Source organism: Magnolia sinica, chromosome 11 (genome assembly GCF_029962835.1).
Source record: "Magnolia sinica isolate HGM2019 chromosome 11, MsV1, whole genome shotgun sequence".
NCBI lineage: Eukaryota > Viridiplantae > Streptophyta > Magnoliopsida > Magnoliales > Magnoliaceae > Magnolia > Magnolia sinica.
The window spans coordinates 80,608,131-80,627,915 of NC_080583.1; the positions used below are offsets into that span (position 1 = coordinate 80,608,131).

The 19,785-nt window shown below is 39.7% G+C and overlaps 1 protein-coding gene across 1 annotated transcript; it reads right to left on the reverse strand.

Moving 5' to 3' along the window:
- Nucleotides 1–2,896: 2,896 nt before the first annotated feature.
- LOC131219469 (meiotic recombination protein SPO11-1) lies at nt 2,897–18,700 on the reverse strand. The gene is given in 16 exon segments (XM_058214619.1): nt 2,897–3,081; nt 3,562–3,625; nt 3,720–3,811; nt 3,813–3,838; nt 5,551–5,656; nt 6,134–6,165; nt 6,242–6,300; nt 6,877–6,924; nt 10,643–10,679; nt 10,758–10,827; nt 11,210–11,226; nt 13,046–13,119; nt 15,284–15,385; nt 15,522–15,592; nt 18,353–18,455; nt 18,566–18,700. Coding segments are annotated over 16 exon segments (1,092 nt in total). The 5' UTR covers nt 18,627–18,700; the 3' UTR covers nt 2,897–2,951.
- Between the last annotated feature and the right edge of the window lie 1,085 nt (nt 18,701–19,785).

Genomic DNA, 19,785 nt, shown 5'->3' on the forward strand with positions numbered 1-19,785 from the left:
CAAAGCTTGAGTGTGCCGGACGAGAGGAAAAACCGACGAAAGTGGTCATTAAATAATCTACACTATTTCCTCTCATAAGGGCCACTTGAGTTTTGGATACAATTCATTTTTGGCAGCATGTCCTAAAATGAGCTCTCAAAACCGATGGATCGTGTGGATTTATCACAAACATCACGGTGGGATCCACCTAGCATCCCACGCAAGAATGAAAGGCTTTCACTTGAAATCCGCGTCTGTCAAAGTCTCAGAGAGCTCGTGGCTCGATGCGGGTGAGAAGACAGATTGGGTACTCCCTTACCAACGGCTAATGGTGGGTAGTCGATGCTCTATGGACCCCACCATGATGTATTTATTTCATCCATGCCGTCCATCTATTTTTCTAGATTATTTTATAGTATTTTTTTTTTTTTTTTAAAAAGAGGTATAACCCAATCTCAAGTGGACAACATTACAAGGAATAGTATTGAATAAACATTGTACGGATCGAATCGAATCGGATCAGATCCATTCGGATTGGATTCTGGATGGGATCGGTCTGAGTTGACTATTAATCCGAACTCGATCCGATTTATGGTCGGATCTGACTGAGCCAAACCGATTTGACCCGATCCTAGCCTTCGGTTCGAATCAGATCGGGGCGGATCCGTCGGATCGGTCCATTTCTGCCCAGCTCTACTTGAAACCCTAGAACGAATTAGAAAACCCCCGCATACCTCAAATCCCAATTACACCCATATATATAGCGTACACAAGAATCACAATCGAAATCAGAAACAAATCTCACACTTACACAATTCTTCGCACAAGCTTGACGACACCTTCAGTGGCATTGATAGACTGTCAATGTCATCGAACACCCTCGATATCATCGAGTAGATTACCAAAACGTTCCAGCGACTAAACATGAATTTTCTGAATTTTTCTAATGATATCTTTGATGGCATCAACGGCTTATTGATGACATTGAACCCCTTCGATGGCATCGAACAGAACACCAACTAACATTGGATTTCTAAATTTTTTCAATGGCAATGAGCAGCTGTTCGATGTCTGACATCGACAGATCCTGTTGCTGGAAGATTTGAGACATCAACAATAGGGTGTACATCTTTCTCCCTACTCCCTACTTTTTTTCTTCGTGTGTCCCACCGGAATAACAGAGCATCCTGAGATTTTATTTTTATTTTTTTGTAAATTTGTATAAAATAGAATTATACATGTAATGGTCAGATTGGATTTAACACAAACATCACCGTGGGTCCCTAAAACGGAAAAAACCAGTTCCCAAGAAAATTTATTCTATACACAGATATTCAGATATACAGATGTGGATGTCCCAATGTGGACTGGTTACGCGCCGCGCTGGCCTCACCCAAGACGTGCTTCCCTTACCGTGGGACCCATCTTGATGTATGTATTCTGTATCCACACCGTTCATCCGTTTTTTCATATCATTTTAGTGCATGGTCAGAAAAATTAAGCAGATCCAAGTTTCAGGTGGACCAAGCCCTAGTAAACAGTGGTGATTGAACAACCTATTATTAAAACCATATTATGGCCCACCATAATCTTTGTCGGGTTAGGAATATGACCAGGTGAGTCAAACCAGCCATCCACAACGCTACTCAGAAGGTTCTCTAGATTGCGGCAAGATGGTAACATTAGTTTTTTCCTTTCAAGGTCTGGTAAGTGTTTTCCATTGCTTGGACCTTTTGTGTTATTTGGAGGTGTATATATATATATATATATATATATATATATATATATGTGTGTGTGTGTGTGTGTGTGTGTGTGTGTGTGTGTGGAAAAGGTTCTATGCGGTCAAGCTCATGGGAACTTCCCATGAGGTTGAGCTGTGTGGGCCCCACCATGATGTATGTCAAACATCAACACTGTGCATTTGATGTGTCCCCTTTAAATTATGGGATATCCCAAAAATTAGCTGTATACGGAACTCCGGTGGGCCATACCATCTAAAATCATGTGAAGACATGCCTAAAACATATAAAAGCACTTGGTGGGGCCCACCTGAAATTTGGATGCGTCTGAAACTTGGTCTGACCCCTCATCCAAGTGGGACACACATAATGGATGGGCTGGATTTGTGAACCACATCTCAGTGGGCCCAACAAATGATTATGAATGTTTTAATGGAGGGTAACCCCTCTCAACTTTTGTATGTGGTGTGGCCCACACAAGTCACGGATTGACTTGATTTTTAAGCCCAAGGCCCACCATGGAATGGTGCATCTGACTGATGGGGTAGATGTTCGACACGCATCACAGTGGGGCCCACACAGCTCGACCTCATGGGAAGTTCCCATGAGCTCGACCGTGTATATATATATATATAGAGAGAGAGAGAGAGAGAGAGGAATGCTCACCTGCGCATCATCTTACATGAGCACCCATGAGCACCTTTGCACACGTGTTCTAGGCACAAAATCTGAACGGTTGACACCTCACTAGCCCAACTTTCAGCAGGAAACAAAACTCTGGTGGGCCACAGCAAAAGGAAACAGTTTCCTCCCTTGCTTTGCATTTCGCTTTGCTATGTCCTACTAGAGTTTTCGATCAGGCTGGAAATTGGGCCCATAAAGTTTCAAGGGGTGCCACATCACGTGGACCATTCACATTCCGTGCCCATGACATGCGTGCAAAGGTGTGCATGGATGCTCTCCAAGGTACATAGGTAAGCATTCCTCTCTCTATATATATGTGTGTGTGTGCAAAGATTAAAAATAACTATCATTAACCTTTTCCATAGTTAAAATTCTCACAAACAAGAGAGGAGCAACCATTGCAAGGGAAATATAACATTTGCACTAGTTTCAAACGAGACCACCAAAAGTATAATCCGTGCATGTGTGAGAGAGAGAGAGGCCAGATTAGAGAGTGAAATCAGAAGAATGAAAATTTCTGGTTCAATTAGATACATGAAATCAAGAATCTCACCAGATGATAAATCCACCTTGAATTTTAGATGGGATGTACTCCTCTGACAAGAAGGAGAATGCCGATACAGACAATGCTTCAATCTCAAATTTCACTCCTCTCTGTAGCATGATTTCCAGCTCTGACCTATCAGGAAAACCCAAACGCTTAGGAAGTTGGTCATGTAAGCTTTAGTTTAGCAATTTTCCAACCAATAAGGACTAGCAGAATGCTAATATCACCCACCAAAAATCATTCACACCTCCATTTGGACACATGACACACAGGCAACATAGGGACTGCTCATCTGGCAGGTCCATCATGGAGTGATGGACAGTAGCTGAAGCTTTGGATGATCCCAACCATTTGATCAGAACTCGATGGCAAAAGGGACAGCTAAGAAAATGTCATTAACGGTTCAAAAGCAGTAGATTCTCGCAAAAATTAGGATGGTCTGAATAGCATGATTTTTTGGGCTGTAGCCTACCAATGGTGGGACCTGACAGATGTTCTCTCTAGAACGTATACATGTGCACCACATATCCCTTGGAGATGCATGTGACAGTTTCCTGTGATATTATTTCTCTGAAAGTAAAAAAATAAAATAAAAAAATCATCGAATTCAACCTCCATTGCGGTGCTTCTCGGTGTAAGTAACATCTCAGCAACATGGCTTCAGCTTTCTTCTTGTCTGATATGCAAAGGTAGGACTTCTACATTAGCTAAAATGGCATGATATGATTAAGAAAATCAACCAAAGAACAAAAAAAAACCTAGAATCTCGCCTTCATGTGTTAGAGGAAGGAGACAACGGTCCGGAAGGTGGTATTTCTCACAATCTGAAGGAAAAACTCCAAGCCAGCGTATGTCGGGTACACAGCAAATTTGCGTCATAAGCCATTTTCTGTGAGAACAGGTAAGATGTTAATTAGTCTGCAAACTAAGGCTGCATTTGGCTGCACTAAATATCATGATATTTGGTGCAACCAAACGCAACCTAAGAAATAAACCAGAATTACGACCATTTAATTGCATTTCAAATAATTTTGGACTTTCAAACTTTGGAGTGCGGTTGTGCATTAGACAAGACATCATCATCTATCTAAGCTTTATCCGAACTATATGTGGTCGACTACACAAATCCCATTCAACCATTCCGCTCTATCAAGGACCATATCCTGACTTAAACCACAATTCATCAAGTCCTAGGCCTTCCGGTTGCCCTTCTAGAGTCTTCGACTTGAACCATCTCACTCCTACCTGGTGCAACAGGTAAGATATGAGACCATTTTATCATTTACTGGTTCACTCAAAATGTCCCGAAAATGGTAGTGTGCAGGATGTTTTCTGCACAAATTTACTTTTCAGGCAGCACCAGAGATGGCAGATATTGATTTCGGGTGGGAAAGGAGGAAAAGCTATACCCCATGTAATGCAGTTCTGATCTTCAATATCACCCCAAATGTACAACAGAACCATTTGGTACCCCAATGTGTGACGTTCTGCTTCCGATTTAGGGTACATCCAAACACACCCTAAAGCATAGTAGTTGGCATGAACTGCATTTTAGACTGGAAATGTTGGATATTCAGAATTGACAAACAATGTTATAGGGGAATTCATAAATGGTAGAAAAGAATTGCGGAGCAAAACAACAATGTCTAGAGTATGTAATGCAGGGGCATTTTCACACCGGACTCGAGTGGGGTGGCCTGTGGGATGCAGGGGCACACTCGAGGTGGGCGGCCCATGTGAGGCGGGTGGCTCTTGTGAGGCGGGCCCCACTCGTGTGAAGTGGGGCCCATGAGGGGGGTTCGGCCGAGGTCTTAACCCATGGATGTGGGGCCTGGGCTATGAGATAAAGGGATTGATTCGTCATACTCTATCAGTTCGAGCAAGTGGAATAATGCAGAGGTGGCTCATGTGAGGCGGGCCCCACCTATGTGAAGCGAGTGGCGGCTCGTGTGAAGCGGAACCCATGTGAAATGGGGCCCACAAGGGGGGTTCAGCCGAGGTCCTAACCCATGGGATGTGGGGCCTGGGCTATGAGATAAAGGGATTGATTCGCCATGCTCTATCAATTCGAGCTTTTAGAGCAAGTGATTAATTGTCCTGCATCAAATTGATATTAGAGCGAGAGGTCTCCTGTTCGAGACTCCTCACAGGGGTGAATAGGGCTCGAGTGAGGTGACCCGTGGGATGCAGGGGCACACTCGGGGTGGGCGGCCTGTGTGAGGTGGGCCCCACCCGTGTGAAGCGGAACCCATGCGAAGCATTAGCAGCCTATAAATGGGCATTTGCATTAGCAGCCTGGAAGCTCATAGGTCTTCGACTCTCCCCCTTAAATTAGTGAAAAATTAAACAATTAGATGGCCAAGATTCTTAAATCACCATTACTTTTTACCAATTGCCCATCCATATATGGCCCCACCAGATTAACGGTTCTGATTCCCCAGACTGGTGTCATGCATACGCTGGGAATGGTGGAGACAAGCCACCCAAGCAAATCTCTTTGAAATTACAATATGCTAGCTTGCTTGTTCAGAGATTAACAAACAGTAGTATGAAGGTCAACATGTTAGCATGAAATGTCAAGTTTTCAGGATAAAACCTTACCAACGAACCGAAACGGTAGATGGTCAGAATGTCAAAACCATAAGGATCACAATCTACCAAGCAATACGCAGGTAGGCACAGTTTTTCAATGAGAAGCCTCAAGAACCTGCTAGGAAAATGTGTACGTTTGTAACAGATATTACAGACTGAAACTTTCAAATCAATTAGTTCAGACGAAACATTGAAATTCTTTGGCCCTGAATCTGTAAACAAGTGCATTCCAAGGTTTCGTGATCTGGACCATTGGTCTGATGGTCTCAACAGTGGATAACAATGCCCCAAAAGTCAAACTGGTGGGAGAATCCTAACACCCATTAACTAGTTGCCTGAAAAAGGTTAATAAAGGAATAGAGTGATGATCCACATTCAACTAAGGAAAAGGCGAAAAGGAACAGTTAGCTAGTGTGTTCCAGCCCATAAGATTTTTGGAGTGTGGTCCTCCACCACGGGACCCATCAGTTCAATGGTCCAGTTCACTGAACCGTGGACCCACTTGTACAAACCGAGGCCCCAAAGGATATTATGCATGAAATAAGGTTGAGGACCATAGAGTTACATCTTGATTTTCTTGTGATGCCCATACCTTCTAGTTGAAACATCTGGATAACCTCTTCCCTACAACAAATTCAGCAAATAAGCATAACAACCCCTTCAAACATAAACCACCAAGCAACCGAAAGAATGTGCTTACTGTGACAACTATACAGCGGTTCTTTTCGCAAAACCTGTCATTTGCCAATCGCTGGAACACTGAAACGAAAACCCAATGCCGAAAGCCCAAATTTAAATGCAACAATTAACCAAAGGGGTACACTCCAGTGGTACTGGTACCACCATAAGCTGTGGTGGTACGGGGAAGATGTGGGGCCAACATCATGTCTGAACGCCATCCAACCCATCCATCGGATGCGTAACTCAAAAATAGCCCTATTTACCAAAAATTAGGCAGATCCAAAGCCCAGGTGAGCCGAACAGGGAACAATTTGTAGGGGACACCCACCCTTGATTTGCATGGGCGGCCCACCATGTCGTGTACATGGAACTTCATCTGGCCTAGATGAAGGTTCAGGCCAAAAAACGGTGGTTTCACAACTCAAGTGGGTCTTGATGAAAATCAGAGGTGGGCATCCCCTCCCACCTTGTTCCCTGCACTATGGCACACTGAGTTTTGGATTGAGCTGAGTTTCGGCCATGGGGAATTGTTGAGGTGATGCATCTGATGAATGGTTGGATGTGATATATGCATCATGTGGCACCACATCTTCTCAGCCTCTTAACCGAAAAACCCAAAATAACCATATAGAATGGTATAAACAAGTCAATTACCTGTTTCCTTTTCTACGACAAGTACATACTGGGCGACACTCATTACATCTGTATGCAACAAATAAATTTCAAATTAACTATGCATCCTTGCAATATAGAACATAGATAAAAGAATGAACCAAGAAAAATGTAGGGTAGCTTTCCTGTCATTTTGCTTATATGTTATACACTGAATAGAAGTCCAATAAGATATCCTTCTCCATTATCAGGTCACATGTCCCTGCTCGTGTCTTTAACTTACAATATTCTGTGAAATTTATGATGATCATTATCTATTTAAGAAAGCTTTTAAAAGGCTAAATCTAATTTTTAGGTTGTTTATATGCCATGTGTGTAAGTTTTTAAGAGGCTAAATAATGCAGGAGCATTTTCACACCGGACTCAGGTGGGGTTGCTTGTGGGATGCAGGGACACACTCGGGGTGGGCGGCCCGTGTGAGGCTGGTGGCTCGTGTGAAGCAGTACCCATGTGATTTGGGGCCCACGAGGGAGATTCAGCCGAGGTCCTAACCCATGAGATGTGGGGCCTGGGTTATGAGATAAAGGGATTGATTCGCCTACTCTAACAGTTCGAGCTTTTAGAGCAAGTGGTTAATTGTCCTGCATCACTAAATCAAAATTTTAAGCTGTTTATATGCATTGTGTTATTCCAGTCCCCTATAAAATAAAACCAAGGGCATTAAACTAGACCTGAATTTTCAAATTAACAATAAAAGATGAACTTCCAACACTTCCAACCAGCACAAGATGATTCAGGTCCTTTGTGAAGCATCAATTAGACATTGTAGTTCAGAAATGACTGTTTTTTTTTCTGGGTTATGTTCCTATCTTTTACCCAAGTCAGCCTTCCTAGGAGCATGAAGTTAGCTCTTCGAGGCGTCTTTCTTTATTAATGCTTTTGGGGGTGCATGTCTTGCAATTGGTCTCAAAGATAGCACATAGAAAGACATTTTAAAGAAAGCTAGGGGTATTTTGGAAGCTTGAAAATGTGGTTGTTGTCCAACGTACGGAACAGCTGAGGTTTTCCCTGCAAATAGCCATTCAACGGCTTATATTCCACCCCCAAAAACCTAGCCTGCACATCTCTCTCCGCAGGTAGCCTGCAAGGCCTCTCTCTCTACCCTCCAACCTGTCTCTCTTTCCGTGTATCCCACGGCCCTCTTTGTCACACTCTGCGTGTACATGGTAGCCTCCCTCTCTATCTAGCCCGCATCATATCCCTCCGAAGGAGATCTCTTCCTGATTTCTCTCTCCTTTCCTCTTTTCTCTCCACGTGCATTGCACATGCGATATCCCCCAGTACAAGTGACCTGAAGAGTTCTGCTCAGCACATGGGGACTGAACTTCCTACACACACAATATTATGTATTTGAACATCCTGTTTCGGTTATTCATGGACCATTTTATGCCCAAGAAGTAGAATTCAAACTCACAGATTTAGCTTCAAAGTGTATAGTAATTCAAGCATTGCTCTGCTATTCTTAACAATTTGAAGGATAGAAACTGTAGAGTTCACACAAAACAAAACAAACAAACTAAAAAACAAAAACTGTTGAAAATGTTTTATTGGCAAAAACAAGCTGAGATCTTTGCTCCAAATAATTCTATCATATAAGTTACATGTTCTTTTTTTCTCGATGAGTGTTCTAAGAAAATTAAGTATGACATGGACAATAAACCTGATCATAGAGATATTAGTGCCAGACTGCCAATCGTCATCATGTACCAAGGAGTGATAAATGTTAGTTGGAACAATGCAATTTCTTTGTACAGGCCCATCATACCTTGAACATTTTAAGTAAAAGTTGCTGATTTTCCAATTTAAACAAGAAATAGTCCAATAATAGCTGTATAAGCATAAGATTAGCAACCAAACATTTGAATTCTTTGAACAAACAATGTGCCACAATGAACATGGGTATTGACATGTGGCACATCTGGAACACTTGAAGGTCCAATGTGGCATATGGGGGGTGGTTGAAGATGGGCAGTCTAGCTTGTAGTACATTCACACATATGGTGCAAGTGGCACACGGCACATTTTCCATGCATATACACAAAAGATAGATGCTCATTATTTTATGAAAAAAGGGCTAAAACCAACTTTTTTGTCCAGATTGCCCAATCCACACCAATGGCTAGTTTTTTGGACAGCCATATCTTTGGTTTAGAATTAGTGCCACTATCCAAATAATGGTTGTTAATAAACCATGGACATGTGCACTATTTATAAGAAACCAAATGGCCCCAAAAGGTTCTAAAAATCTCAAAAGAGAACTGGCAATGAGAGAATATTTTTCATTCTGTACATCCGCATGTTAGCTCAACATACCATGTACTCATACACAACTAAAAGCTACTCATTCTTGATTCACAATTTTCATTGCCAACCAAAACCATGTCAAGCATTCAAGGCAGCCTAAATGCAGGTGGACATGAAGGTGGATGTTAGAAGCTTCCAAGTTGAAAGCGTCTGTCTTCTACAATCATCTCTCGAAACTACTAGTATGAACACTAATAAATTTGTCGAACTAGTTCAATCTGTCAAACTTAACTTGCTAGCAGTCATACACAACTAAAAGCTACTCATTCTTGATTCACAGTTTCCATTACTAACCCAAACCATGTCAAGCATTCAAGGGAGCACAAATGCAAGTGGACAAGAAGGTGAATGTTTGAAGTTTTTAAGTTGAAAGCACCTTCCCTCTACAATCACCTCTCGAAACTAGTAGTATCAGCACCACTGATAAATTTGTCAAACTACTTTAGTTTATGTTATCATCACCATCATCATCTAAGGCTTATCCCAATTAATTGGGGTTGGCTACATGAATCTTGTTCCGCCATTCCACTCTATCAAGGGCTAGACCTTCAGTTAGACCATAGTTTATCAAATCTTTTCTTATTAACTCCATTCACGTCCTTTTGGGGCTTTCCCTTGCCCTTTTAGAGCCTTTGACTTGAACCAACTCACTCCTAACCACACAGTTCTTGGTTTCCGCTGCACATAACCAGACCATCTAAATCTACTTTCCCTCATCTTATTACTTATTGGTGCTACTCCTAAGTTCCCTCAAATGCATTCATTTCTAATTTTATCCTTCCTCGTCTCGCCACTCATCCATCTCAACATCCTCATTTCAGATACATTCATACTATGAACTTGATGCCCAACATTCTGTCCCATAAAACATGGCTGTTCTTATAGCTCCTATAAAATTTCCCTTTCAGTTTAAGTGGGAAAAATGATCACACAAAACTCCAGAGGCACAAATCCATTTCTTCTACCCCACTTGAATTCGGCAACATCACCACATCAGAATATTTATATGAGAATATCGTGGAATTGATATCTGCACCACCTGATTGATTTCCTTACGCCCATTTTCCATTTTGGGAATTGAAATTGTACACTTTTGAACTTTTTTCATATCCCAAAATTGAAATCAGGTGTAAGAAAATCAATCAGGGTGCTTGAAAGTAGTGGATCCTAAAATATTACTGAAAAGTATTTCATGTCTGAAAGTACTATTTTGATTCCCAAAAATGGAACATGGGTGTAAGCAAATCCATCTGGTTGGGTGTAACATTAATGCAAAGTATTTCGCACCTGACATCACACACCCTGAAATTTGATGCATTCCCAATGTCATTTATATACTCCTCATGCATAGAACAAAAAAAAAAACTAAACGGCTGAAAAATAACTTTACAGTATCCGACAACCATCATTTATCCAACTACTGCTCTCATGACAGTTGGCATACCTTCAACTTCCTCGACGTACACAGGAACAGGATAGGCCTGCAAAGTAACCCACTTTTAAATATTTTAAGTGAAATTGCAATACTCTTGTATTGAAATGCTTCCAGGCAGTCTTACAGTGCTAGGACTTCGTATGCAATCAAATTTCCTTCCAGCTTGCACAAACCGTAACCATCCCATCACCAACCTAAAACAGCAACAGACAGATTAAATAGTACAATACAGCCCATGTAGATACTAACTAAATCCAAGACAGAATTTTTGTGGACAAATGTGCTGAAGGGAATTAAAACAATGAGATAGGTAGAATTTGTCACAATCACAATTCATGAGCATAAAGGTCCAACAAATTAATATTATCGCCGCAATCCCAAAATACAAGACAATCAGGTTTTCCTTCTTTGAGGGACTAGGAAAAATACTGGCAATAAAAAGATAGATTCTTCTAGTCATCATCACAAATTTATATATTTTATTGCTTTTTTAGAAAAGCAATTTGGAGAAACAAAGGTTAAAGATAACTTCTCATTTTCCATAATTCCAAAGTGGCGTTGTAAGCCAAGACCTACCCATTTCCTACAGACACCTGCAAAAAAGGAGAGAGCATGGAGTAAAATTCCTAGAAAGATGGTTCCAACTTAGAAATATGATGTTTTATAAGAGTTTCAGGCATCCAATATTCAGGATTTCTTTTAATATTTCATTTCATATCCTAATTTTCTGGGCCCCAAGGAATCAAACCCATCAGCGTGTCTTTAAATATCTTTAAATGGTGGGAGATATGAGGAATACGATCATCTTGGTGTGCTAAAGGGACGATGAAATCTAGCCTTACTATTATATGCATGTGTTGTCATATTTATGATACAGTCAACATTTAATACTCATTGCAATTTCCCATACCATCTTCTAATCTTTCTACTTTTAACCTAAGTTTTATTCTATTGGCCACTGAGAATTCATATCATATTAAATAAATAAATAAATAAATAAAAACAGTTATGTTACAGCCGTATCAGCCACTACATAAACAAAGTAGTCAACCCTGTTATGCGATGTGGGGGTGAATCAGTCCATTATAGAAAAATGGGTCATATCGGCCTATATCAGCACCATTACAGGGCCAATACGACCGTTACAGGCCAAGTTGGCCATAGTGGGTCCATTATGAAGTTTTTATATTGAATATTTCTCTCATGTTTCCACTTCTTTATTCATTTCAACCACGAATGAAGCTTAGAAGCTAATTCTAAACTAGATCTAGTCCTATTTTAAGGATCAAAATAAATTTGAATTGAGTACGAGGAACCGAAGTGGAGTGGACCATTTCAAGAAATATCAGAAGAGGGGGTAAACCATCACTTCTTTTTTTTCATTTTTCCATCTTTTCTTGTTATAATTATTTGTAACAGACCCTAATCCACCAAATCATACTTGATGTGTGTTTGGTGAAGGCCTATTTGGTCAACTTTCAGCAAGTCAGCTGACATTGCTTGATAGACAGCATTCTTACCAAAAAAAAAAAAAAAGGCCCGTTACATCATCAAGTACATGTCCAAACCCAAAAAGAATACACATTTGGGATCCTCAGATTTTTTAGAATTTTAGCAATATTTTTTCAGATTCCCCCGGCCAAAAAAAAAAATGTCATAACTGCAGGCCATATTGGCCAGTATGGCACATATCATATCAGGCAACAAGATGGCCAATATGCTGCCCAACACCGTATGTGGTGCCTTGCATCATATTGCCCAGTAGACCAGTTTTTACAATATGTATCCCATTTTAGCCAACCCCAATTAGTTGGAAACTTGGAATAAGGTATATACCAGTTTCCATATCTGGCAACATGTGGTCTTTGCTTGGCTTGCAACTGTGGGAGAACCAATGAAATAATTCCTTGGGAGTTTTTGCCTGTGGCTATCTTGTCATAACCATCCTACCAATGATTCTTCCTACAACTCTTGGTCCAAGCACAACCATGGCAAGCTTTATCTATTTAAGCCAGGGGCACATATATAATTTGATTAAACAAGCCATTTCCTAATTTTTTGAATTTCGCTCGCTCTAACATGGCAGTATCAATGGTTTCTCATAACCTTTCCAGATATTATGGAGTTAGAGATGACTAAAAGCCAAGGGATTACTTTTCCATATATTCTTGATTGGAAAGAGATTGTTTTCACAGGTTAATGGTCTTAATTCAACAAATTGTTTCAATATGCATCGACCAGAACCTTCAATTTGATAAAGAAATATAAAATGCCTTTTCATGAATCAGCAAAAGAATATTGAATTACAATTAATTACTTCCCCATATGATTGGCACAATTTAAAAACCGAAAAGATTGATTGTCAACCATGTAGTCGAATTTCAGGCAAAATACCATAATAACAGTACACACCACATTCAGATTATGGCGACTGCATTGTAAAAGGATGCATATGTCATTGATTGCCCGATCAACAACTGCTTGTTCTGCAATGCAAGGGGAGGGAAGAGATTCATATAGAGAATTTCAGACCATGTATGCAAACAGAAGGTCAGACCTCATTGTTGTCGGGGACACCATAAGAAATGATAATTTAGATTACTCATAAATGTGCAGGGAAAAAAAAGCTCCAGCAATTGTTGTAACTACGACCATAATAGAATCAGATGAAGTCAATATGCCAAACCTGCATTTCTATATATTGTAATACAAAGTCGCAACTTATTTCATAACTTGATGAGAAAATAAAAGTGACCTATTTGTATGATACAAACACCTGCAGTTGTCAAGAAACCAATATTGCCACTGTTGAATAGCACCAACACTACTGTTATCCGTGTGCAAAATATATTTATTATTACCACTGTGCTAAAGCACAATGTCAAAATATGTCAAGTTCTAATTGAGTATAGGTAGTAGACATGTCCGATGTGCCCAAGGGTTCAAACAATTAAGATTGTCACATTCTTCCTTTATTATATTCAGTTGACAAATATTAGGCACATATGATAATAGCAGGGACACCCAGATCCATATCTCAACTGGGAGACTGAGTGGAGATACCTCGTTTCAACACTTGAGGTCTTGGTATCGATCCCTAGCGGGGGTGACTAACATGGAGTGTGTGTACTGACATGGGTGTGTACTAACAAGCAAACCCAAAAAATAAAAATAAAATTTTTTTTTAAAAAAAAAATGATAATAGCAGGGGTTGATTCGCATCCAAGTATAGATAAGTATAAACTAGCAATTCTAAAAGAAAGATTGAATGGATGACACGACACTCATTTCAACAGAACAAGTTGGTTTTGGCGATATTATGAAGAAATTACAGAACCAAATTTTAACAAATTCTGCTAATTTGTTAATAGAAAAACAACTTGCAGAATCAAAATCCAAATGAAACTAGTTGTGAAGAACCAGCAGACTTTCTCTCTTCTTCCACGGCCATGTTCACGAATACAAGTATAGTTTTTCTCATATCTAAACAGTACGCTAATTGGGTCACTGACTCAGGAGTATGCGATCATATGACTGAAGAGTCAAATGTGCTTTTTTTGTGCTTAGCAAATCAATTTCTAATACTTTTGTTACCTAAGCTAATGGAACCAAATCTAAATTAGATGAAATAGGTAGGACTCACCCTACTTACTCATCTCATTGTCATCAGCTAAGTATGGTCCTCAATTTTCACTTCGTCTGATGCTCATCAGGTAAAATTTAACGCATTATCCCTCCTATTGTGTTTTTCAGGATCTAAAGATGAAGAAGAGGATCAATGGAGGATGAGTCTGGCGGACCGTGTTATCTGGATCTACAATTAGTTAGAGCTTCGTTGCATACAAATACATCTCCTCATTAGTGGCGTTGTCCATTAGGTCATGCATTAGGTGTTGTTTGTATGTGTTAGAATGGGAAGCATGTGAATTGAGTAAATCCTAGTCTCATTTCCACCACATATGGACAAACATGGTTCAGTTCCTTTTTTGTTTGTCCATCTGATATTAGATTATAGACAGTTCTTAAAGAATAATTGACTTTATTTAACAAAAGATGGCTCTAAAATCTTCTCTAATTTTCAGTTATTTCGTATGGAAATTACAAATGAGTTTTGTTTGAATCTGTGTGCTCTAGTATACAAAGGAATATCTGTACCAGGATTTTCAGTCTTTTGATAAATATGGAATTTTACATCAGATTTCATGTGTTCATAACACTCAATAAAACAGAACCGTAGAGAGGAAAAATCAGACATTTAGGGCTTGTTTGGTTTTCCAATTATAATGGCAAATGGCTGGAAATGGGTAAGGATTACTTACTCCTATAATTGTATGGTAACATCATGTACATTTGGCTACAACGATGAGTTTGCTACCATTGTTTGTTTCACCCAGAAATCATGGTAAAAAAATGCTAGTTTTATAATGAAAAAATGTAACAATTACATTTTCCTTTACCTGTTTCCTTTACAAGTGTATTTGACCCTCGATTTACAAGCCATAATTCTTATTTAAAAAATTGGTAATGGTGGCTCATTTACTTTGCATTACACAGAAATTGGAAAACCAAACACCCCCTTAGTTGAAGTTGCACATTCTTTATTGATACACATGAGTGCTTCAGAACAACCTTAACAACCAACGGAATTACCTGAAAATACTGATGGATGCATATAGTATATGTCTCTCTTTGATATGTGCTTCTTTTCTTGCAACAGTTGCTGAATGATCAGCAGCACTCTTAATAAAACATCTGGAAGAGAGAGACACAAGTGAGACTCAAATATATAGCTCCAAATCCATCTTTCTAAATACAGTGACTGCTCTATATATGGGATTCAAATGATGCAACAAAATATCATGAAAAGAAACTCTAAAGGGTAACTCACCAAGTCTGTAAGCATGACCTTTTTCAATAGAGAGTATCTCCTTACCCTTGATCGAGTAGGAACTACAACAGCTGCATGCAGAAACATGCACAAATGAAATAAGACCATACTGCTTTGAAGATGACATACATGGAACCATGACTTCAATCCTCAATAATAACATCAATGAAGAATATCACGGCCTAATAGCAAAGGCCATGTTTGGGAGCACGGATTCATAAATAGTTTACAAGGGAAAAAAAAAAAACATTTTTTTCTATTTGGGAGGCTAAAGAGGTGTGGATTTTCATTAAATCCACATTTTACAAGAATACTGTAGCAGACTTTTTCTCATCTCATACCATTTTTTTATTTTTATTTTTTCATTTTTCTTTGTTTTCAAAGATTCTATTTTCTTTCCAAGAGCTTCTACTTGAGGCCAGTGGATATGGCAAGTGATCACTACCACCCATTAGTAGGCCCTACCATGGATGGCACAAAGTTCAAAACCTAAAGCTCGAAAATGATCCCAGCTACTCAATATTCTTTGCTTTGAATAATTTAGATTTCCACAGCAACATTTCCCAAACAGCATACATGGAAAAGCTTCTACTTGAGGCCGGTGGATATGGCAACTGATCACTACCACCCATCTAGTAGGCCCTACCATGGACGGCACAATTTTCAAAACCTAAAGCTTGAAAATGATCCCAGCCGCTCAATATTATTTTCTTTGACTAATTTAGATTTTCCCAAACAGCATACATGGAAAAGGAAGCATACTTTCCAAGAAAATTTTACTTTCTATCAATCAAGCAGGATAAACAATTTTCTTTCCACATTTTCCAAAGGAAAAAGGAATCAATGATAACTCTACTTTCCTTCCATTTTCTTTCCAAGTACCCAACCAGGCCCAAAAGTGATGGTTGCAAGTAAAACAAGCAATAATTTACTTCCAAACAGAACAATAATTTTCTACAGAGATTCGTGTATGAACAATCTACATATTATATAAACAAATCCACAATCTTAAAACCTCACATCCCTACAATGCACATACATGCATGAAGACATCAATGCTCAATTGAAAATAGAAAATGTTTAAAATGCTAAATTTTCAAAACCGTGGCGCATGTTTGGTTGCACCAAATATCATGAAGATTTGCACCAAATTAGATTGTTTAATCAGGAAATTCCACGATATTTGGTGCGACCAAACGCAGGCCTAAACTACAATCTCTAGCAAGTGATGGAAAATGCCGCATATGGTACCATTACCACTGCGGCACCACTATTAGTGGTGGTGCCAGGCTATTGCGGGGCCATGTGATATATACATCAGATCCTGCCTGCCCACTGGGATTGCCCTTGATGTTAGGCGATGGGGTTAAAAATCAGCCTGAACAACTCAGGTGGGTCATACCATAGGGACAGTTGGGAGGGGATGTGCAACCAATAAAACGTCCCAAGGTTTGTGGGGCCCACCATGTTGTGTATATGTCATCCAAGCCATTCATCATACATGCCACCAGGATTAAAGGGATGCCAAAATTCAGCCCATTTCAAATCAAGTGGGTCACACCACATGAACTTGGAGGTTTTAGTAATAATTTGTCACTGTTCCCTATGGTATGACCCACCTGAGTCTTCAATTGGCCTGATTTTTGCTCTCTAAAGCGAAAAGGAGACTACAACGATGGATGGAGAATGATCAGATACACAAACCAAGTGGGCCCCACAATAGCCCATACATAGGTTAGCACACCATGTAATAGTTACCATTAACCATTAATTAAAATGAGATGAACTCATTTTCAAGTGGCAACTAAACAGGGCCTGAAGTTTTCTAATTTTTCTAAAGGGCCATTTGGATAGGAGTAAATGGAGGTAAATAGGAGTAATTGGGACTAAATGAAGGTAAATGGTAATTGACGTGTGTTTGGATGTGAGTAAATTCATGTAAATGGAATGAAATGGGAGTAAATGTGCATGAAAATGAAACCCTCTCTATGAGAGAGGATTTGGAAGTAAATGGGGTGAAATGCCTTTTTGAGCTCCCTTGGAGAGTTGCACGTGTAAACAAAGGTGCCGCTATGCATATGTCCACCACACATTGTCATGCTAATTATACTTCGAAATAATCCAATGATTGGCTACATTACTAAAATCACACCAAAAGAATGATCCAAACCGTCCAAAAGATGGCCACATAAATGGACGGTTAAAAAAGTTGACAAGTTGCTTATTTGTGGTCATTACACTTGTGGCTTACCCGATGCTCAAAATTTCCTCATTTTTTTGCTAAAGTATATATTTCAATGGGCTTATTATAATTATTTTATTAAATATCGCATATGTACACTAAGTTGGGATATTAAAGCTAATTTGGGATGTCGCATATACTCCCGTGAATATATCAAAAAATTCAAATGCATTCCAATTCCTCTCATTTACTCCCATCCAAACCGAATGTTTGGATTTAAAATGCATTTCATTTGCTCCCATCCAAACACAACTGTGTAAACCATTTACTCCCAATTCATTTACCTCCAATTCCATTTCTCATTTACCTCCAATTACAAGCTCCCAAACGAGCCCTAATCACCAATATGATCAAGATTCAGCCAACCCATGATGATAATGGTGATGAAGAAATATGATTAGAAGTGCGTTTGGTTGCACCAATTTCATGATATTTTCAAAAATCGTGAAATTTCATGACATTTGATGCAACCAAGGGCACCCTTCAGAACGAAGATTCCTGATTGAAATATAACCCTTCCCATGGAAGAAAAAGAAAAGAGAAGCTTCAATTCAAAAGCCGAGATGGGAGAATTCGAGAAGCAGCCTACCAGTTTCCAGTAGGGTCATTGCAGTAATTTCTGTAGCGATGGAGGGCAATTAAAGGAAATCGGCGTCGAATGCAGAGATCTTCGAGGAGAGATAGAGAGAAACCTGCAAAAACACAGCATAGATTTCGATTCTCTCCTTACTGGAATTCCTCTGCTTACTAAAGAAAGAAAGATGAGATTTCCATCAGAGATTTCGATTTTCTCTTTTCTTACGTTGGATTTTCTTCAGTAGAGGATTGCACGATTTCGAACTCGATCCTCTTTCGCTCTCCATTTCTCTCTGCGATCTCGAAAATCGAAATGAGGCGGGAGTTATGGGTCGGACAAATAGTGCCGAGATTCTGAAAATATCGCGATAATAATTTTAAAATATCGGGATAATTTAAAATATCGCATTTTTTCGCGATAACGTGAAAAGAGCGTCAATATTGAAGAATTTGATGCATCTATGCATATTTAAATTTCAAATTTATTTATTAATTTATAATAAATCACAATCATCATTTAAGCCCTTTTTCCAACCACTTGAGTAAGCTTGCAAATACTCTTCCACCATTTCACTTCCTCGAATCCGGATCTCTGCTCATGGAAAACGTGAAAGTCCTGTTTGTTGCAGTTTGATTGGGTGCTGACACGTACCTGGACCAATTACGATGCAAGAAATCGGAATTTTTCTGTTTCCCCCGGAGCATAGAATCCGGATTCCACTCCCTCTAAGCTATAAGTCCAGGGGTGTACATTGAAGCGCACTGAGTTGAGCTGGCCTCAGCTCGACTCAGCTCGGCCACTAGCTGATCTCAGCTCAGCTAGGTCCTCGAGCCTGGCTGGCCAGCTCGGCTGAGTTTGGTCCATAGCTCGGACCAGTTCGAGCCAAGTTCTCCTCTGCAACATTTCTACAGACACTTAGACTGTACCTTCAAAAACCTACCGTATGTAAAACAGCAGCAAAGTTTCAGGTATTTTATCAAACACCTTCTAAGCAACATAAAAATCAAGGATATATATATATATATATATATATATATATATATGGGAAAAGGTACTATGTGCCCGACCTCACAAGACCGTTCCATGAGGTTGAGTTGTGTGGGCCCCACCGTGATGCGTTTCGAACATCTACCCCATCAGTCAGATGCACTATTCCATTGTGGGCCTAGGTCTCAAAAATCAAGTCAATCCGTGACTTGTGTGGGCCACACTACATACAGAAGTGGAGAGGGGCCGTGCACCATTAAAACATTCATAATCATTTTTTGGGCCCACCGAGATGTGGTTTGCAAATCCAGCCCATCCATTATGTGTGTCCCACTTGGATGAGGATTCAGACCAAGTTTCATCAGCATTCAAAACTTAGGTAGGCCCCACCAAGTGCTTTTTATATGTTTTTGGCATGTCTTCACATGATTTTAGATGGTATGGCCCACCTGAGTTCC